General features: G+C 33.4%; 1 protein-coding gene across 8 annotated transcripts in view; it reads right to left on the reverse strand.

Moving 5' to 3' along the window:
• Window positions 1–23,344, reverse strand: part of LOC118198261 (3',5'-cyclic-AMP phosphodiesterase 4C-like) — a 539,317-nt gene that overhangs the window by 18,655 nt on the left and 497,318 nt on the right. For 7 of the 8 annotated variants that reach the window (XM_085809228.1, XM_085809230.1, XM_085809226.1 and 4 more), the window contains 5 exons: window positions 22,040–22,152; window positions 19,999–20,107; window positions 19,711–19,925; window positions 8,508–8,606; window positions 2,836–2,997 (listed from right to left, as the gene is read on the reverse strand). In XM_085809228.1, coding sequence (XP_085665354.1) covers window positions 2,836–2,997; window positions 8,508–8,606; window positions 19,711–19,925; window positions 19,999–20,107; window positions 22,040–22,152 — 698 coding nt within the window. The remainder of the gene's footprint in view (window positions 1–2,835; window positions 2,998–8,507; window positions 8,607–19,710; window positions 19,926–19,998; window positions 20,108–22,039; window positions 22,153–23,344) is intronic. The other variant, XM_085809224.1, reaches the window with a different exon arrangement.

A 23,344-nucleotide genomic window follows, 5' to 3' on the forward strand; every position in this document is an offset into this window, starting at 1 on the left:
ATGTTCCCATTAATCCTAACGTTAGTTAGCATAAAAACCGAAAGTTTTTATAACTTAGTCCGAATCAGTTACTAGTTCATTACTTGTAGGGTTATTTTTACTGTTCTGTGAGCACAAAAAGAAATTATCTCAGAATTTTTAGATTAGTAATGCATATATATTTAAGACAAGGCTGATAAAAAACGGGACAAATAAAATTTTAAAATCTTATTTAAATAAATTTGATCAGTATACCAACTAAAAGGTCTATTCCTTATAAATGCAAAATTAGGTTTGTCCTAATACTCGCACCATGAATGGCATAATACCTTATTTTTTTTTAACGTAGGCATACTTTCCTCCATAATGGTCTGATGGGAAAGCAAAAATTAAAACTCTATTTGAAGTATGCGCGAATATTTATATCTTCGAACCTACAAACGTTGCATTCAATCTAAATATGTATTTAAATAGATGAAAGAGCACATTAGCAAACATAAAAAATATTTTAAAAATTGGACAAAGGGTATATGCATAGCGATGTGTCAAAAAGTAGCGAAATTTTGGGGAGTTCTAACCTTCGTGGGCATGCGCGACCGCTTGACAGTGGCAATGTGGTCTGGTAGACAGTCAGTGTGTTCGAGTGGTGTTTACTGTATTTTATTTTATTTCGCCAAGCTAGTGGTGTTGCGATTTAAAGAAATTTGACGAGTATAGCAGATTGTGTACCAACATAATTTACTGTTAAGCAGCGTCAGAAAATACAGGATTCAAAAGCAGGCGATATTTGTATGATTGATGCAATTTAGTCAAGATTTATTCTAGCATCTGTATGTATCCATCCAAATGTTGATTCAAAAGATTTGAAGATGTTCTTCTTTAATGCACTGATGAAATGTTCTGAGACTACTTTATTGATCGGTGAAAAGAATTACTGTAGATATAGATATTCCTAATATTATCTTGGGAGATTTCAGTGTAGACATTAAATGAAACGAAAACGTTTTTGGTTTTATGAAACATTATTTTAATTTTAATATGGCGCCAAGTAACTATCCAAGTACGCATGGCAATTCATTTATAGATTTAACTTTACTAGGAATATAACTGCAGGCATCCTAATTTATGTACCTCGTTTCTCATATCATCGAAAAATTTTACATAGTGAAATTTTGAATCATTTAAAAGTAATAATGTAAAAAAATAAAAAGTAAAGTAAAGTAAATAAATAAATATGTAACATGATAAAAATAATGTAATAAATGTAATTAATAAAATGTAAAATAAAATATATTTGCGTATGTAAAATCTTTTTTTTGTTTTATTAGTTTTATAACATCCTCACACTTCCGTTAGTAATTCTACGTAGTAAGCACCAGCGGCTCTTTAAACTAAATAAAGGGAGCCTACCGTCAAATTTTAATTAAATAGTATGCAGCACTTTAGGCCTGAATATCTCCTAAGGTCACCAAATGGAATAAGATGTTAATTCGTAAATAATATTACATGTTCTAATAGACCTTAAAATGGTTAACTTCAAATTGCTCAAGAAACAAAAGGCCAAGGAAAGCTAGGACCACAACAAAAACGATGTTCATTATTTTGTGGAGAAAGCGATATGAAGAGGAAGTTGACCTGAGTGTCCGACCCCCTGTCCAATCATATAGACAGCGGGGCATTCTGTCCCGATATTTTGATGAAATTAAGGGAGAACATTTGCCAAAAAGTTCTCACAAGTTGGAGATGTAAGAATTTGTTACTTCCCTACAACTACGCAAAAAACCACGTTAAAATTAAATAAGTGTTTCTACGGGATGAAACTCTCAGTTAGTTAACCTTCCTTTTGGCTTGCAAGATTTGGTTCTTTGTTACTTTTTTTCTTTAAGTTATCTAGGGTAAAATTCAAACGTGTTTCTCTGTTTTGATCTCACTAACAACATTCAGTCCGAACTACAAACGGAGTTAGATGCACTTCTATTTTAAATGTCATCTAAGAAGCATTACAGTCATAGTGTAAGCATAAGTGAAATGGTGGCTATGGCGAATTTACTTATTATCAATATTTATAAAAATGCTTTTAGGGATATGTATATGTTCAAACTTGTTTTCTACTTTTTAGAAGCTTGATGACTTGCGATATATGAAATGAAACTTTCGAAATATGAATTTCAGAAACATTGCAAGTATTTTAAGCAAATATTTACAGGTTGACGGAAAAGAGAACATATCAAAGTTTTAAATCGCGATTTCAGTTTAGTAATCCTGGATCTTTTATTTAAATTTATAACCAATAAAATTATTTCATACCTTGGAACGCGTTCCTGCATCCTTCATATGAAATAATTCTATTGAACTCGAGAATAGCGTAAAGGGTTCTAAGAATCCTCCGACTTAATTACTTAAGTTCGACAGTTCTGCGAGAAACAAAAATTAGATATGGCTGTGGCTCAACAGCATTATTAACCCTTTTGATTAAATAGGCCTTTCATTTACAGATTACTTCCTTGGGAGAGTATTTAAAGCACTGTTTCAGTGGTAACACTATGTAATTTACACTTACATTACCTGCTCAAATGTCAGTAAAACATATGCTAAGTTGTAAATAGTTGTATACATATGAAACACGGAAACAATTAGTGTTCTAGTGTTTACAGTAATCCTGTGTAATTAAAAATCATGGAAAATTCTTCCTGAAATTGAACAAAAAAGAGAGAAATCGGACATAAATCTTGATTGGATGATTAGAAAATTGGTTGTTTAAGCGTCGAATCAGTTTTAGGAATTGACATGAAACAATAGATTACAAGATTCCTAAATTAATATTTCACTTATGTAAATGTTCTGATGCCAGATTACCTCTAGCGCTGGCATTAAAAGTAGTACGTGCACTGATTGAGTAACATCAGCCGCATGGCTACTATTATGGTAGGGCACTTTCAAATAATGATCTTCAAGATTTAACAGGAAATTAATTAGGGTCTTCGAAGGAATCTTGAACGTTTTGCAGAGTTCTCGGTCCTGTAAAATATAAGATTCTTATTAATTTGTTGATATTTATACAAAAGTACAAATGCATAAAGAAAAATGCTTAGAGAATTACATGCAGTTTTATCACACGATTTCAATTTTGACTTATTCTCATTTATCTAATGTCTTTCCTCTTAATTAAACTAAAAAAGACCATTTAAAAATTCTTTAATATTTTATTAAAATACGAGGTTCTGTAATATGTTCTTAAAAAATTCAAAAGCAATTAATTCACAATAGAGAAATTCAAGTAGAAAAGGAACAACCAGCAGACTAATAATAGCTGAACAATGGGTTAGTTTCCCGGTGGCTGAAAGGATTGAGATGCACAGAAATTTTCCCTAATTTTCCTGTGTCCAAGAGAGTCCTCTATACTGTTTCCCTCCTACTGTCAAGACACCTTGTAGAGACATTAGGTTATTTCGAAGCAGAAAAGATGAAAAATAAGCAATGCCCTCGCCGGTAACCGAACCACGGACCTCTGGAATACGCGCCGAGCGTGCTGACCAATACACTACGAAGGCATGCTAAGAAGGCGGGAGAAATACCTTATATACACCCCTTTTTAAAGGGGGCTGGGGTTTAGGGGACCTAATCGCCAAATCCTGGGAGTGGAGAATCATCATCCACCATCCTTTTAGTTCGGGCGCCACTGTAGAGACATTAGGTAATTTGAAGCAGGAGTCGTGAAAAATGAGCAACGCCTGCGCCGGGAATCGACCCACGGACCTCTGGAATACCCGCCCAGCCTGCTGCCCTTTACACTACGAAAGCATGCTAAGAAGGCGGGAGAAATACCTTATAGTCTTTCCAGTAATTTTCCTTTAAACAGTTCGTTGAAAATACTGGACATCCCGCTGGTTATCTGATAACCAGAATTATGAAACAGTTCAAAATTTTTAATTAATTTTAGTTTTACAAATACATTGTAAGTAGTCTAGCGATGTTGTTAAGCTACACAGTATGCGATATTTAATATATGGTTTGTAATACAACAGCTCATTAGTTATCAACGTAAACAAATTACCTAATTCATTTTGACACTTTGGCGATAAAATTATTAACAAAAATAATTTTGTTTTAGTTTTTGCCATAACTACATACGCTAAGGTTTTCCGAAGACTAGTTAATTTACAAACGCTTATGACATTAATTCACTTAATCAGACATGCTTCTGTCTCTATGTTACTTATATTTATTACAGAGCATTTTTCCTACTTTTATATCATAAGCGTCACTCAACTGATATAATTTTAAAATAACTTTCTTCTTATACGTGTAATTCTCATTTTGGGGCAATGCAGAATGATTAAAAAATATTTGGAAAAATATAAAAGCAGGTAGAATGGATCTAAATAAGCAGTTTAATAATGGAGTGTCTGTGTGGAAATGTCGCATCGAGTGACTCTGTCCTTACGAAATGTCTATATAGTTTAGTTACCAGAAAACACATAAATTACAAAACATTCATATTACTGTCCCTTCACGTATTAGAAATAATGTAGCTATAAACGTAGCTTAACTCCCAGTATATCATTAAACCATATTCATAAAACTGCATAATACAAATATACCAAGACCACAGAGAAGAATTATTAACACATAATAAATCAATCATCAAATCTTTAAAACGTAAGTTACAATTCAACAATTATATCTAACTGAATACTCTCGGTTTATGTATCAATAAACCAAAAGTACAGTAAGTTTACAGGCACTGTATTTATAAAATTAAAGCCGCAATAACGCTAATTTAGTTTAATACATTGCCAAGCTCTTATTTCACGAATTTCGAAGGAATTAAAAATAGGATGACTTAATAGACACAAAAACGGCGATATTCATAACTAGAAAAAGACAGTACTCTAAAATTAGTTATTTCATACTCACAACTTCAGCACACTTAAAAGTACATTAAGACCCTTCCCCAGAAAATACGTACTTGGAGAATGTATCATTTCTTAAGGGACCAGTCAAGAATTGCATTAAAAACTTTAATTACATTTATGAATTTTTAAATTGCATTTCATCAACACAACGTCAAATTGCAATAAGACGTTCAATTTTTGTTTATTTTCCTTAATATTTAAATTTATTTATTCAATTCTATAAAAGCGGTAAAAGTTTGAGAGCGATAAAAAATGCAACCTAAGGAATTTATCTAACTCAGAGGAGGTATTTCTAATTAATCGGAAAATTTTAAATTAAAAAAAAGTATTCTTTCTATATGCATCTAGACAAACACGACTGCGTACCATATAACAATTACGAGCAACTACCGTTTTCTTTCCATGATGTTCGAATGCTTGAAGAATCACTAAGATAAATTTTCATTTAAGCATTTATGATATTTTTCTAGGCCGCAGTTGTCATATTTCCTAGTATCAGCAATATCTCTGGACGCATTTCTGATATATTAAATTGCCTTCTGAACTTCACATTCGAGTGTTCGAAGAGGCACTGAGAAGAAATGTTATTTAAAAATTTAATGATAGTGTTCCTAGGTAGCAAGTATTCACATCCCACTTACCACGTAACACTATCGCAGAAAACAGCCTTGGATATAGAATTTTCTTTTGCCATTTCCGCTCTTCAAAGCTCTTAGACGAGATAATACAGGACGGAATTCTTCCATTGTAGCTGATGACAACCCGATGTAGACGAACTCGACTAAATCAAGTAGACTTCTTCAAGCATATTATAATTTTCTTCATTTAATCAGACAGAAATATATATAAAAAAAACTTTTAAGAGACGGAGCATTGTGGAAAGGTGAAATTATGAAGTCACCAGAGCGCTGGATATCAGCAAGCCTATTGCTCGAAAGGGGGGTCCCCAAACGGGCCCTTTGGAGTTTTATATAAGGAATAAACTTGTTAAATCAAGACGCCGCAGTTCTTTCTGTCCGACGGAGCACTTTCTGTCCGAAGCGGAGATGGAGGGGAACCTTGGCCGTTGACCCGAGGCAAACTCCCTGTTTTCACTCCTTACATCTTCAGCACTTTTTCACAACCCAAATCTCCAACAAATCTGATGCTCTCTTCTTTTACAACTTCAGAAGAAAACTTGGGATCTCCACTGTAAGAAAACACCCGTAAATTTCTCAACGGGTTTGCTCAGAAACATTTTAATTTTGCTGTAACCAATTTTAATTTTGTTCTAACCAACGGTAATAGAGGTATAGAGGAATAAATTCCAAAGAGCCCTAGCGAAAGGAAATCTAACTCCCTGTCAGAAATATTTTTTAAAGTATTTTCCTTTTTCCAAACTAAGAATTTTTACTCCAAGCCTTCCCTATCGCACGTTCCGAAACCTAAAACTAATCTCCGTTTTAGACAGATGGGAAAGAGCCAAACCCCCAACTTTAATTGCCTAGAAAAGGTGGAAAACTCTTTTCTCACGCGGTTACAGCTATAGCGGCCCGCTCAACCAGACAACGCTCGAAAATTCGAAAGAATTTAATTACTCGAAAACTATACTAAATAGTTCTTTAATGACATAAAGTATTTCACTCGCATGACTTGAATTACGTTCTGTCCTTGAACGCCAATGCGGCTCTTGCAGAGTGCTTCCTGTTCGACTGATAGATGTCGCCACGAGAAAGCCTCCGTTTAAACACCTACGTGTTGAACAGCCTGTGAGTTAAAAGTCGCTGACTTCTGTTCGAGTGACATCACAAAAGGAATTTTCTCCAGCCTTCACATCCCAGCTGCAATAAGCCACCTTATTTTCTCTTTCTTTTAAGCTCAATGAACGCTACGCAAAACTGGAATTTAAAGAATTAAAGTTCCTTTCCTCGTTTTACACTGCTTAGTGTAATACTTTATGCAGAACAGTTTTGCTGGTTGTAAATCTTCATTTTTCGAGTGAATTTCGAGCGTTATGCATTGCTACATGAACGTGAAGTTCGCTGAAATGCATTTTATCAGCAAGGCTGCTCCGTTTCCGCCTCCAGCTCCATATAAAAACAATACATGTCAGCAAGTTCAACATTCGTGTAGCGACCGCGCGGGAAATGATGATTTACGCCAGCAGAGCGGTTTTGTCTCTTGGTAAAAACCCCATTTCCTCACGCACATTCTATTACAAAGATGTGCTTATTTTTGGGCCTGTCTACCTGCCATTATATATCTGCCAGATATTTTTTAATTACAGCGAATAATTTTTCAGATAAGCTAAACAGTAATCGTGAAGATACTCAAAACTTTATTTTATTTAATCTGAATCTAAATAATATATGTTTCGTCTTAAACCCAGAACTACGAATTGTTGACAAAGTACAATATCATTTAAGAAAGATAACGTGAACTTTGTTTCTATGTGATAATATATGTTCACAAAAATTTTACTTACTGAATAAATTACAATACTGAAAAGCGTAATTTGAAATCCAAGTATTACAACTGAAAAATAAATTATTAGTACATAGACTTCAGTAACAATATTTACTAGTTTCATTCAGTAAAAATAGTACTTTCTAAAAGACTGCTTGAACTTTAAAACAGGCTTCAATAATCTTTTTTATAGGACTTAAAATTATCACTTCAAATAATCGGCGCAAGAATGCAGACACATCGTTTGAAAAAGAAATTTTAGTCCCGGAAATTTCTGATGATTTAGAATTTTCGTAGCCTACATTCCTACTCAATCTGATCAGAAGAAACTGATTTTTATTTGATTTGAATAAATTTATTTTTGCTTTTGAAACATTATGTATGCGTTCCTTTTTAGATATCCTGGTATCACATTCAAAATGTTCAGTAAAATTTCATACCCATGGTTTCCTGAGCAGATGAATCTTCAAAGTATGACGTAAAACAATCGAAATAAAAGTTGAACCCAGATTTTCAGTGACAGTTTCAGCTCTAATTTTGATTAAGCTGCTGAAACTTGCCGCACTCACAAACAGCAACTATGCGCATTAATATTTGAAACTTATTACTATAGCTTAATAATTAATATATTCTCTGGACGGCTTTAAACTGAGGCATACCCCCCTTTCGAGGCTGAAATTGTCAAGTTGCATGAACTCTTCTTAATGTCATCTGCAAATGAAGAGATATAATATGAAATCCATTTATTACAAACCAAATGAAAAAACGTTAAAATTCACAAAAGAAAATCTTGATGCTTCGTTTCGAAGGTAAAATTATAATAGATCATCTGTAGGTGTCTGAACACTAACTAAACGGACTTTTATAAAAAGGCTACATTGAAACTTGAGCCATGGTGGTATAAATAGCTCAGATCTCGGTTGTTATATAGAAAAGCGGCTAAGAGAAGAAATTTTATTGTGCAGATAGTTTTCTCTGCCTACCAACCAAAAATAAATATTAGTATAAGGCTACTTTTTGACTCTTCCTAACATTTTAACATTTCTTTTATTACCATATTGTTAGCTCTTTATATAACTGTTATCTTCTACATAGTTTCACGCATTTATCTAACTAAATAGTAACTAGATGTTAGTTAAATATGCAAAAGTATCAGGCAAGACTTACCCTGAAGATTTTATAACATACTGCTGTAAGAGGATGATTGTTTGAACATTCCGCTATTTTGAAGATGTCCACTCCCCATCGATCCACATCATTCAATAACTGAAAAAATGTAGGGGATATAATTATGTAAAATTAGTTGAAAATTCCATACATCAGTTCAAATTTTAGCATGAATTAACTTTAAAATATTTCTTAAAATTTGCAAAAGTTATCACATTAAAAATAAAAACGGTATTTAAAGTATACTGCCGTGCCCTCACCACACTGAGCACAGAAATAAATTATATGCAAATTTTCACTTTTTATAAATGCGATAAACACGACGATGCAGTACACGTAACTAATCATACAGTCAGTTCTTAGTTACCCAATTTACCTAGGATATAAATAAAGGTATAAATTTGTGCGTTAAAAAAAACTGATTGCATTTCAAAATAATGTTGCGTATATATCTCTTGTTCAATGAGAAAACGTCTTTTGACAATAAAAGTATTTCTTTAACTAATTTGTAAATGAATCATAGTTAGTCGAAAAGCTTTCTATGTTGCAAATCGTCGTCTCGTATATTTTAGAAGACAGTTCAGACAAAAAATAATGTTCAAAAAATAAATCCCATTATCTCCGAAAGCAGTACGCTTTCTGAACGAATAGGATTTTATAGGAAACTCCATAAATATGGTATTTAATTGTATGCTCATGAATTATTTCTTGGGGATGATATATTGCAATCAAATTTTATAATAAGCTAAGCCATTATTCATTCATAAATATAGCTTTTTCGGTACAATGCGAAGAATTTCCTTGGCCGATAATCAACCAAGACTCTTGTCATCTGTATACCAGCCATTTGTTCAGGGCTACCTAAGCCATTAATTACATTTTCCCAAACATTAACTTGATATCTCATGGATCAGTTTCACTCTTTGTCACATTTTTTATGTGAAAACAAATATGTTTCGTAACATGCAACGCTCTGCAAGGGATCCACGCCTGCAGCTCCAAGGTTATTTAGCTTTATTTATTTAACATTCATTGCAAAGACTGAGAATAGAACCCAGGATCTCTTGCGTAGCAGTAGAATGTTAAATTATTGAACCTCCGATACCTCTTCCTACAGTTGTCTAATACTATATAGCCAGTTTTTGAGTCAGGCATGCATTTGTAAAATGTATAATGCGTTTTCTCTTTTACTCCTCGTGTAAAGGTAAAAAAAAAAAAAGAGAGTATATGCTATGGCTCCACAAAGCTGTCTACATTTTTTAAAACAGAAACAACCAATATTGTATAACAAATGACTACGATAAGATAAATGCGATAGAGAGAATAGTTACACACATATCTTCAGGTTAGCAAAATTTAAAGGAAAAGGTATAATTATAGCAGTTCTTTGAGTTTACTTGCTTTTAGAAAAATATAACTTAAGCTGAAAATTGTACTCAGACTCTCACTGCTATTCGTTGAGTGCTAATTCACATGGTTGAAATATATCCCTCCGTTTCATTCAGAGGAATTCGTATTCTGTTTCACAATGTCTTTTCGGACGCATTATATCACGCCAGACAAAATTCAAGCGTTCTACTTTCGTTGCTCTATTGCAAATACTTTGATTCAATAGCCCAATAGTAACGTGCAACCACATGCAAAATAAGAAGTTCCTGATATGATAAATTTGGTGAACTGGTCTCTCTGTATTTTTTAGAACATTAGAGACCTTAGACATTATTGCTTACTTCATGTTGAGTAAGCTAGTTGAAGGAAGTAATTCCAAACAATGTTTAGTATGAAGTGCATAAATTGGAAGCACTTAGAAATTACTTCCTTTCACAGACGATCGAAATGCTTAGCTTTTCCTGTCTTTTTCAGCTGTCTGTAAAAATTAGTTTACACAAGCAATACCCAACATATCTCTCTCAAACCCTATTTTACTCCATTTAAATTACGCCATACATATGAATTAATGATAAACATCGTAACTTTAAAACAGATTTACTGAGTTTAATAAAATTAAACTTAAAGCATCATTTTAAAGAGATATTATTAAAATTCACCCTTCGTAGACGCATCGAATTTCTGTATTAATTTAAGAACATAAATATTTAACTGTTGCATTTATTAATTTAAATCATTTTCTGCATTTATAATGAAACTGATTTTCGAGTAACAAAGTAAAGGGGAGCATATTGATTCCATTTCATTAAGAATATAAAATCGCATTGAAGTAAAACGGAGGACAGTAAATGGAATTTTTTTAAAGTATCAGTCATATATATTCAACTATTTAAAACCTAACTGCTATTCGATTTAGATACTAAGATCCGGCTTAGTATCTAAAAAGAATGCAAGAGAGAAATAATCTCGGGATAAAAGAAAATTAAGAAACAATTTGTCCACGTTCTACAAGGAATTTTCGCTGTACTTACACCGAATACTGGATGAAACATTAAAACTATCAGAGGCTCCATGATTTCTACTCAATGTTGCCGGCACTTCATTAGTAGTCTTTAAGTCCAATGGTCTTACTTCTGTAGTCAATCATGTACCTACTCTTTTATTACATAATTAAGTGTCAGCCTATTATATTTGTTGTGCCGGTACATTTGATTAGATTAATGTCTGGTGACTTGGGAAAACCCATAGTATTTTTATTTGTCTTTCATATAACAATTAGTATGCAATGAAATTAATTTTCTAAATAAAACCCCTTGCAGAATGATGCTGTTGCTCACTTGAAACATAAGAAATAGGACGTATATTGCCTGCACTAATATTTACGCAATTGGTAGACACCAAAATTCTCTGTTCATGAATAAGCAGACATAACAATTTCCCAGTGCCCGATGCAGCATGCAGACTCACAGCATTAAGATGCAGACTCAGACTCAGAGCATATAAGATACAGATTCAGAGCATATTTTCACCTTGCAATACACTCTGCCTGCAAATTTACTCAATCATGCCCAGATGTCGGTCTAAGATTGTTATGTAGAGAAATTACCGGATAGCGTTATAAAAATTAGGTGAATGATTTTATGATTTATGGAAATTTAAATTTTATTTTGATTCTGAATTATTTAATTTAAGGCTTTAATTTTGGGGAGAAACAGATGCTTCGGGAAATATTATTTAGTATAAATGAATATTATTTATTTTCTTTTATTTGCAAATCTTGTACAAACTTTTATTCATTGTGAAAGAAGCAGGGAAAGGGAGGCAATTTTCGCCAAGTCATGATTTCGCGCGCTTTAGAATGTTCGAGAAAGAATTTTCATTGTTAGTTGACCTTAAGAGAGGAAAGTACGTGACGGAAAGGTCAAAGGTTGCTACTTGTCTTTCAATGTAAGTCATTCAGGTTTTTGGCGATTGAGGATCCGGTTGTTGGCTAAGTGAAGAAGAGCGCATGCGCGATCACCCTTATTTCCGCATTCTGGAGTTGAAAACGAAGATTTTGCCATAATTAAGGGGGCGATAAGTGAAGCCATAGTGGGAGCCCGTTTTTGTGAAGGAGACGAAGGAAATTCGAGTTGGATACACACTTACTCTGGACTCGCTTAGGCACTCTCTGACTGACTCGCTGATTTTCGGGCTTGCTGGACAAAATGTAATTACGAAGCGGGATGTTTTCCGGCGGGGAGCGACAAATATGCTCCCCGGCCGCGTTTGGTTAAGAGGCGAGACACACTTACTCTTGACTCGCTTAGGCACTCACTGCTTGGATTCGCTGACTTTCGGGCTTGACGGACTTGTTGACGGAGACTGAGAAAAAACTTGTGGGTGTTGCGAAGGAGAAAGGAAAAGATTTAGTCGGCATCGAGCTGTGCTTCCGGCGGGGAGCGGCAATTATGCTCCCCGGCCGCGGGTTTTCTCAAAAATGCGAAGAAAAAAAAAACTGTTGAGCGAATAACAAAAAAAATTAACAGAGACTTGGGTCTCTATCTGTATCGGCAAAAGTCAGGACGATGTCCTCTGAACTCCGACTTGAAAACAGAAGGAATTATGTCACCTTAGTCAACTGGAAGCCTGCGTTAGCCGTTCTCTAAAATGCCTAGCTTAATTGTCTACGTTTTCCTTGGTGGAGCTGAGAGTCTAGGCAGACAGCCGTGCGGTGTAAGCTGTTCTCTTGCTTCCAGTGGGAATAATTTTCTTCTATGGAAACCAGTAGCAGGCGTAAGATTTGACGGTATAGCTGATGTAATTTATTGTGGTGCCGTTCGAGTCTCTGTCTTGCGGATTTGCCAAGTGACGTAAGGATAGAGCTAAGATATGAGCTCTCCTCCACTTCAAGATGCCTACACCAGATAAGTGTATATTTTTTTTTGTGTTTATACGATCCTCTCACGAAACTTCTTTTCTTCATAACATTGGTGCCGTGACCTCTGCTTAGTGAAGGATCGAATCAGTAATTGATTTTGAATTTACCTATTTTTAGTAATTTACTGTTTTAATGAAGTTGTTAATACAAGAGGATAAATTTTGAGAATCTTTGTGAATTTCAGGAATTTAGGACTTTAACGTTAGGCAATCAGAATTGAACTTTAAAGTTAGGAAAAATATATATTTTTAATGTAGGAGAATAGGTACTGTACATTCTTACTGTTGAAAATCCTTGTGTGTTTTCTAGATGTGTATTTTTGATTTTCGATGTACTGATTTATGATACAAGATGGAAAATGAATTATTTCACGATAATCCTATGCTATTTGTATATCCTTGTAACAAGTTTCGAGTGCTTGTCTTTAAAAACTGGACTCATTTTTTGAGCACTTCTAAGAGAAAGAGATTAAAGACTCTAATTATTTTACTGAATGAGACAAGCCATAGCTATGCGTAGCTAGAAATTTTTTTTGTGTTTTTGCTACTTATTTAACCTAGAATCTTGTGAAATGTGTAATTGTGAGGGGTAACGTTAGAGAAATTTTGATTTTTTTAAATTAATTGAATAATATTTTGTGAAATGTATGTAATGTTTTCATGATTATCTAGTTTACCAAGTATCTTATTATTTTTTTGATTACATTGTTTTGATATGATTCCAGTATATTGTGTAATGTGTTAGAAAATTTAATTTAGTATTGAGCAATGAATTTTATAAGTTCTGAAGGCATAATGATACAAATGAATGAGTAAAAATTGTAGATTGTTTTTTCAATTGCCAAATTCTGTTTTAAGGTTAACATGGGTTAGATTGGAATTTTTGCCTGAGATCAGCAATAGTGATGTTTGCATATTTAATTTTTTTTTGGATTGAATTCTTCAGCTTGAGTGAAGTTCTAATTAGTTAATGAGTCAGAGTAATTGAGATTAGTTATCTTCTGAGTTTAAGTTTGTGAAGAGTTGTCATGTGAGAATTGTTTAAACAGTAGAAATAGAGTTAGTCTTGTGAATTGTAGAAAGTGAATTTTAATGAGAATTTTGTGACAACGGGAATTTGTTTTGTGAAAATGTTTGAAATAAGTTTGAGAAGATTAGTTACTTATGCTCTGTACTCATGTGTGGGAATTTTCTGTTGATTACAAGTAGTTTGTCTTGAATTTGCTAGTGAATCGTAATAGATTTGATCTGAGTTATTGAATTTTCTTTCTTGGTTGGACTTGTTGCTGAATTTGGGGTTAATACTTGTTTTGGCTTAAGTTTTGTATTTGCATTGGTAGTATCAAGATAGTTGTATCAGGTTTTTGTTTTGTTTTGGTGGTTTCTGCCAAGGTCCGTAAAATGTAAGTTCTCTGATGTTTGGTTTCTGTGGAAGAATTGAGATTTCTGTGGTCATAGGAAAATAGTAGAATTTGAGTTATGGATTTCATTTGTGTGATTTTTAGGGAATTTTGAGTTACGAGTTATGAGTATTTTTTTTAGTTTAGCACTTTTGAGAACTTTGCATTTGTTGCTTGCAGTTAGGTCTTGCGTGAAGTTGTAATATCCTGAAAGCTCGTTTTCTTGTAAATACTTGCACTTCATGGTGGCACTTGACCTCTTACACCGGGGGCAAACAGGAACTTGTTATCTGAGAAAACTATTGTTGTATCTTTTCATTGTGTTGGTTCAGAATTGTAACGTTTCAGTCAGCGCATTTTTCTTTCCGAGATAAGAGATCTTATGTTCTCTTTCAACGTGTCTGGAGGTTTGCTTGATACGTAAAGTTTGAGTCTGTCATTTATAATACAGCGCTTTTCTCAGCTTACATGGACGCGGTAAAGAGTTACTTTGTTTCTTTTGTTTGGGTGGAGGTGTGCTGAAAGCTATTGCTTAGGTTACTATACAACGTTTTGGAAGAGTCTGATGCAGAATAGATCTCAGTTTTCGCCTAAATTGGGGGGTTTGTTTTGAACACCTTTTTGATTTGTGATATTTTATTTAGTGTTCTAGTAACGTGCTTCAGTCCAGCTTTGATTGATTTCTTTGACTAGGTTGAATTTTTTTTCTCGTGGACTTAAGGGATTTTTAGAATTACTGGATTTTTTTTTTTTTGGTGTTGTCTTACTAAGGGGACTTAAGTTTGGTGTTGTTACTCACTAGTGTTTACCGTGAGGTTTGAAATTTTTAGCGGCACTTCACTCTTGCTGGTTGATTTTTTTTTTGGCTTGATTTGAATTACAGTGAAATATTTTTGACTTGATATGGTTTAACGTAATGATTAGGTGTGTATGGGTTTAGGTATTGCAGTTTAAAATTTTTTTTTAAGTATCACTGATCTCATTGCTCATTTGAATTATGTACGAAATTTTTACAGTTTAATTGTATTTTCATTTTATGTCTATATGTGTATATTGGTAGTATCTGTTTGTAATTATTGGCCAAACGTTATTTTGTATATGCATTAGGTTGTATTATTATTATTATTTTTTGTGTGTGTATTGGATAAAATTCTAATTGGTATTTGCACAGCGTATTCGTTATGTTCATTCTCGGAATTGATTTTGGTTGGATTGAATTTTTGGACAATCACGTTTTCCTTCTTTCTGATCTTTGTGTGGGGTATTTTCGGCTGGTTCCGAGGTTCCTTGTGTTGTAACGTTCTTTTCTTTTCTAATGCTTGGCCCTGATCAGGCCGCTTCTGTTCTTAGACGTGACTGTTTGGGATTCAATCTTAGAAGTTATTCAATTTCGTAGTACTTAGGGGTCTTTACTCCTTTTTTGAATACGTTCATGTGACATATTTTATTTGGAATTGTTTGAATTATTAGTGTGTTTATTTTCTCAGGAATGTATTTTATGTATCTGCGGCGCGTTAATTATCTTATTGATTGATCTTAGACATATTTTGTTTGTGATTAGCGCCTTATTTTTATTTTTATTTTTGTATGTGTTCTGAGTATTTCTAGGTTTAATTAAGTGATTTAATTGATGTTTTTGATTAATTATTTTTGATGATCTTCCTTGAGTATTTTAATTAGTAATTGCTTTGATTAATCTTGTTGTTTTACTTGCACATTTTGGACTTTACATTTAATGTGTCAGTAACGTCACTGTACCAAGGAGTCGTATGAAATATTGTTACATCATGTTATCCTTTAGCCTTATTGCACAGTATGAGTCATGGTATTTCAAGAAGTGTCTGTCTGCTAAATTTTGGTAAACCAAAATTTAATTCCTTAGGGGAAAGGAATGTTATGTAGAGAAATTACCGGATAGCGTTATAAAAATTAGGTGAATGATTTTATGATTTATGGAAATTTAAATTTTATTTTGATTCTGAATTATTTAATTTAAGGCTTTAATTTTGGGGAGAAACAGATGCTTCGCGAAATATTATTTAGTATAAATGAATATTATTTATTTTCTTTTATTTGCAAATCTTGTACAAACTTTTATTCATTGTGAAAGAAGCAGGGAAAGGGAGGCAATTTTCGCCAAGTCATGATTTCGCGCGCTTTAAAATGTTCGAGAAAGAATTTTCATTGTTAGTTGACCTTAAGAGAGGAAAGTACGTGACGGAAAGGTCAAAGGTTGCTACTTGTCTTTCAATGTAAGTCATTCAGGTTTTTGGCGATTGAGGGTCCGGTTGTTGGCTAAGTGAAGAAGGGCGCGCATGCGCGATCACCCTTATTTCCGCATTCTGGAGTTGAAAACGAAGATTTTGCCATAATTAAGGGGGCGATAAGTGAAGCCATAGTGGGAGCCCGTTTTTGTGAAGGAGACGAAGGAAATTCGAGTTGGATACACACTTACTCTGGACTCGCTTAGGCACTCTCTGACTGACTCGCTGATTTTCGGGCTTGCTGGACAAAATGTAATTACGAAGCGGGATGTTTTCCGGCGGGGAGCGACAAATATGCTCCCCGGCCGCGTTTGGTTAAGAGGCGAGACACACTCTTGACTCGCTTAGGCACTCACTGCTTGGATTCGCTGACTTTCGGGCTTGACGGACTTGTTGACGGAGACTGAGAAAAAACTTGGGGGTGTTGCGAAGGAGAAAGGAAAAGATTTAGTCGGCATCGAGCTGTGCTTCCGGCGGGGAGCGGCAATTATGCTCCCCGGCCGCGGGTTTTCTCAAAAATGCGAAGAAAAAAAAACTGTTGAGCGAATAACAAAAAAAAATTAACAGAGACTTGGGTCTCTATCTGTATCGGCAAAAAGTCAGGACGATGTCCTCTGAACTCCGACTTGAAAACAGAAGGAATTATGTCACCTTAGTCAACTGGAAGCCTGCGTTAGCCGTTCTCTAAAATGCCTAGCTTAATTGTCTACGTTTTCCTTGGTGGAGCTGAGAGTCTAGGCAGACAGCCGTGCGGTGTAAGCTGTTCTCTTGCTTCCAGTGGGAATAATTTTCTTCTATGGAAACCAGTAGCAGGCGTAAGATTTGACGGTATAGCTGATGTAATTTATTGTCGTGCCGTTCGAGTCTGTCTTGCGGATTTGCCAAGTGACGTAAGGATAGAGCTAAGATATGAGCTCTCCTCCACTTCAATATGTCCACTCAAGATAAGTATTATTTTTTTTGGTGTGTTGGAACTTTAGGCAAGATTTTTCAAAAACGTCCTTAGCAGTAAAAACAACGTCGAATCTAAAATCTAACTCTCAGGCCATAAATTGTTTCCCTTCCCTTTCTTTTAAATCACCAGACAAACCTTAAGTTTTTTTTATGAATTTAAATGAACAGACTCTCAGATGAGGTTAAGATTTTTCTTATTGTGTTGTAATTGAATAAACTGATATTTAATCTGGAACCTCTTACAGTATGTTTTCTTTATATATTTAATATGAACTTTTCCTTTATATCTTGTATATGTTTTATGTTTTCGATCCTCTCACGGCGCGGTCCCGGAATGCATTTTTTTCACAACGCAAAAATGCTGTACACGTTTCACTATACGATCACTCCCTTTAACGGCAAGTAGTTTCATATTTAACATTTAACAATATAGGAATTTCAGATATAACTGGTACCTAGAAGAAAACTATTTAACCATGGTCTCGAAACTATTTTACTGATCGAACCAAGAGACTTTCTTTCTATCATTCTCGCCATTGTGTACTTATGATTGGCGGTTTCAGTAGGGATCTTAAGTCTGTATGCTTAATCACAGCTCAAAATTATGCAACAATATTTTGAATGTGTTTTTCTTTGCTGTAAATTGTGATATACGGATAGAGGATGGTCTATGTTAACATTTAGCACCAAAGAACATCATCATTTATTTTGTGGTTTCTGATCTATTCAATTCTTTAAGTTCTGGTCGTTTTCAAACTCGCCTATGACTTCAGTATTTCCCACGTGAAGAACACGATTAAGTTTTTTGTTTCCGTGACTTACCTTACTTGTCTGACAGTAACAGTAGAACAAGCTCACGAAATTCATTGTGGCAAGGAGTGCAAGATTGCGACTGTCATTGGCAAAAGCCTTGAGCACCATACAGGGGGCAGTGTGTACTCAGTTCTGCCTCTAATTTTAGAGAGCCCCTCGGGGCTACGGGTCCAAGGATCTCCCACCCCTCTTCCCCTACCACTAAGCTCTCAAGAGGACTTTTGGCTTGCCGCATATTTTGAATGCCCCCATGCCGCTCAGACACTATGCATTTACAAATATCCATGCATTCTCTGGGATTCAAACCCGGGCCCTTGGGTACGGCAGTCAGCGCCGCTAACCGCTAGCCCGTATGGGCGACAACGATTAACTCTGGTTAACATTATGAAAAGTATACCTTAAATAGTAACATTACCCTACGTTTATTTTAGTACCACATCAAATTCCGGATATACCCTGATATACATCTCCAGCTGTTTACCTTTGTATAATAACAGGGTATATACAATACTTTCATGCTTAAGTAAAATGGCTAATTGCTAAAAACGATTAATAGCCATAGAGAGAACATGTAATTCTTTTGCAATGAGGTAACGGGAAATATGCGAAGACATCTACTTTTAACTGCGTTTAACAATAAACTATGTATAAGAAATGACTTATTTTTTTCTGTTATTTCAGTATTTCTATGTAATAAAAATGAAGGAAAGTTAGCACTATTGTAAGCAGTTGATAAATTACAGTATGTAAAGCCCCTAATTGATTGCCTTGCTTGCCAAGGAAATTTGAATTTTAGAATTAATTTAAATTACTTTTTTTAAATCTAAATCTTAATTTAATCTTTTTTTTTTTTAAATCTAAGGCAAGTATTTCCTAAGCGATCAGGAAAAAGTAAACATAGGCTCTAAAAAGTTTACAAATTTCTGAAGTTATATTTATATTTTTCTAACTCTTAGTGGAATTTGGATCTATAGTATTATATTGGAATTTAAATAGTAATAATTCTAAGGAGACAGGCCTGTCTCACTGTAAATAACAAAATTCATAAGTTCTTTCTATTATATTATAAGTATATTCTGCTTAATTCATAGATCATATATGAGCGCATCGTGTAAAGCCTAATTTACTTGAAATTGTACCACATTGATGAAAGCCACAGATTCCAGCTGCAGACAAGAATCTACAGAATCATTTAGTTATTGTTAAATTTATGCGTATGTATTCTAAATGCAACATCAATATCGGATCGATTTTAGTTAATATCTTCTGCGTAGCAATATAGATGGCTGTATAGATTAAAAAATAACTAATACGTGCGATTTTTAGAAACTGGTTCGAGTTTAAAGCTACCATAGTCACTCAAAAGCGCAAATTTCATTCCTCTTAGCATTTAAAGAGAATGTTACGCGTATTACATGTCTTCCGCCTTGAAACTTGAATAATAGCACAAAATATAAATATTACCCTTCCCAGTTCGTCCTCTCTTGGCGTTTCCACACCGTATTTGGGCAATACACTAAAGCTGTTGCTATGGCAAACTGTTTTCTTTATTCCAGAGATTCTAGACATTGCTTGACCCGCCCGACCTTTAGATTTTGGGAGGAGTGGGGCTACCGTCACCTCTTCATTTTCCTCATCTTCTTCTTTCAATGTATCAAGATCAAACTCTTGCTTTTTATCTGAAAGATAAAACATACAGTAAGCAGGATATCAGATAACTACAACTCTACTTGAATATTTAACTGCACTCACCGTTTGGTTCCTTACCTAAGAAGGTGCTACAAATGTAATCAGATATTTGGCTGCCGGATTTAGATTCGGAGGAGAAGTGGCTTAACTCCTTATTTAGCATTTTCTTGAACTAAAAATAAATTGATATAAGGTAAGACCTTTCAAATAATTATTACTTAAAATAGTTCATTCGGATATAAAATTCTAATCAGAATCTTTTAGCAGCAGAAAATCTAAAACTATCATTAGAGAAAATTTTATTCAAATAAATAACGATCTTATAAAACAATTGAGCATGCAAATAAACATTAGAAAACTCCATCTTAGAACAAGAAATAGCAAACTTAAATATTATAATATTTTTTTGTAGAATAAATGCTACTATACTGAGAGAATTTTTTTAAGTTGGGTGCATTTTAATTAGTTTGAATTAAAATTGTTAAATTCATAATTAATTTTAAGCGTAATGAAAATAGTAAATCTATTCTTTGCAGTAAAGAAAATTTCACACAGTTATGTCCATGTGAAATAACGAAAAAAATTGTTTCTTAATTACTCTAAATCCAAAAAATATTATATCAAATATATTTAGAAAGTTTTGCATTGCAATCCATAATTCATGATAGCTTTTTCTTCAACACTCCAATAAGAGTACTATTTTTTAAAAGATAATGGATGTAAGCGAAATTTTGCAAATTCGCACTATAGAGGGCTGAGAAAAGGACTCAATATTGCCCGAGTTTTACTTATTTTATCTATAAGTAAAATTTCTGAAAAGCCTAAAATCAAATTATATACATATTATTTCTATATTTCACTCGTAAAATTGTTAATTAATAAAGAGTTTACATTTTACTTAAACTTGACTTTTGTTTTTCATAAAGACATCCAGATTCAAAATTATTCAAATTCCGTGTATATAAGTGAATCAGCATGCATCTTAATAAGAATGAAAAACCCACACAAATACATATTTCATTTTCGAAAAAAATGCATTTTAACAGATGTAAAAGATACTCTCCAGTTTAATGTGCCAAAAGGAGCACTATTTGATGAAATGAAATAAACATTAAACTGAGGTTGAATTTTCCCTAATTTTAATAGATTGTACTTAAAGCCTCCTGTTGAAAACCTTAGAATTGTTATATACTATGATTTAAAATACTACGTTCTCTTCAACGGTTTAAAAAACGGATTATATCAAAATTTATCCCAAGGAATCAATTAGCTCATTAACGACCTTACTTAAGTCTAATAAATTACAAAAGTTTAAATTGGTCCTTGAATAATATATAAGAAACATTCAATCATTCAATATCTAAAATTAAAATTTTAGTTCGAGACACGCAGAAATACCGATCAGGGTTCTGTCATTGGTTGAAATTTATTTTATTCTAGTTTTATTAATTTTATAGGATTTTTGTTCACCCTTCAAGCTGCTTACACTCCTCGCTGTTATTCCTTCTTTCATACACAGGTTACGATGGTAAGCTGAGCTAACTCTAAATGACTTTAATATTTACAGGATGGTCAAAAATTAAATTTATGAGTCTAAATCAAGAAATATTAAAGAACTGATTACAGCAGAATTAAAATATAAAAAATTGTCATAAGTTCCGAAGAAGAATCTTTCAACAAATTTGGCTCAATTCTGCGGTAAAAGAAATATACATTTAGCATTAGACTTGGTCATTATTTTCTTGATGTACATTTTATTTTGTTGAAAATAACGTTACTCAAATATTTAATCAAAGTTAATGATGGTAATAAATTGATAAATTGATATTACAACTAAAGAGCTTTTCGCTGAACTGCTATTAACTTAACGTAAATTGATGAAAACTTCGATTGAAATTTATGTAGTTATATTCCATTAAATATTTAGTCTAATTTACTAGGTAATCACATTTGATTATATTATATTAGCACTCAAAATTGAATATGACGGCTTCAGGAGCAGCAGTTTGCTGTTGCGGGTTTTCTACGCAGTAGAGCAAATTATGTCATTGCTTAATAAATTGCTGACTTTCCATTAAGGTAACATACTCCGTACAGCACTTACTTTACTAAATGCCATATCTCCGACAGACCGATGTGCTTGAATTGTTTCTAGTTGCTCTAAGCACCAGTCCAACTCATCCAAGGTCTCCTCCGCAAGCTTTTCTTGCTCTTCCTCTGTTCAAAAGAGTTTTGTTAGTTTAATTAATCCTAAGGATTATAATAATGCCCTAAATGTAGAGAAATTTACAATAAATTTGGTCCTTACTTCTTATAATGAAAATTTGCATTATATCACTAATGATTTATCAAATAGATTAACATTCATGGAAGCGTATTTAAACAGTTATATACTATTTAAATAAAAAGAAACAAATTTCATATAATAAAATAAGTTTACAAAAATATTAGATAAAATCTGGAAGATTTTAGATTTAACGTTGGCCCCAGAAGGTTTCTTTAAGTTTCTTTAAGCTATCGCTGAGCGCGTAGTTTACCAGTCTGCTCTTGCACACCTTTTTTTTTTTTTAAATCTTTTTAGCTTTAATGTTAAGCATCGTCTTCTTCGCACTTATGCCACATATAGTTCTACAACGAAATCAGAAAACTTTTAAAAGCTGCATAGCAGCATATGTTTAGAATTCTCAATGCAGTGTTGGCATACATTTTAATATTTTTTTCAATCTGTTTGTTCTAAGTTCATCATATCAATATTCAGTTTTTTTAGCAAGATAGCTAAATATTTTTTACTTTCTTATTATTTATTTTTCATGTGTCAACTTTATTTATTGAATATCACAGTCTTCGTATTTACACCACATCAAATTCAGTTCGACAGCAAAATCACAAAATATTTAAAAACAGAATATCTACAGAATTTCCGATAGAGTGTTAGAGTTTGAAATACATATTTTTATATTCGCTATACTATTTTTTAAAAAAACTGGCTTTAAAAACTATAATTATCATAAAAAAACATAGAATGATTTTAATGAGTCCAGCCAGTGTAATTCCATAAATATATTTAGCATTTCTGACATGACATCTCATGACAGTTAGACATATTTTGGTTCTAATACATGTCTATTTAAATCAATCGCATTAAAAAGGGGCAAAAAATATTCTTAAAAACTGTGTTTATTGTTTTAAATTGCATAGCTTTATATTCAATAGCTTTCCATATTAAATTTAAAAGTATCTTAAGCTTTACTGAATATCAACATGCTGGCAGGCGAAAGATAACTGTATTTTATTTCCTGCCGCGGCAACACATTGCTTTTCATAGAGCCGAGTTAGTTAGTTAAAACTGAAAGCTGTATGTTACATTTTTTCCCGAATGGCAAGAGTCTCGCGCTTTGGAGATAAAAAT

The sequence above is a fragment of the Stegodyphus dumicola genome, chromosome X2 (genome assembly GCF_044657685.1).
Source record: "Stegodyphus dumicola isolate Sdum_Otavi_A_Nest chromosome X2, ASM4465768v1".
NCBI lineage: Eukaryota > Metazoa > Arthropoda > Arachnida > Araneae > Eresidae > Stegodyphus > Stegodyphus dumicola.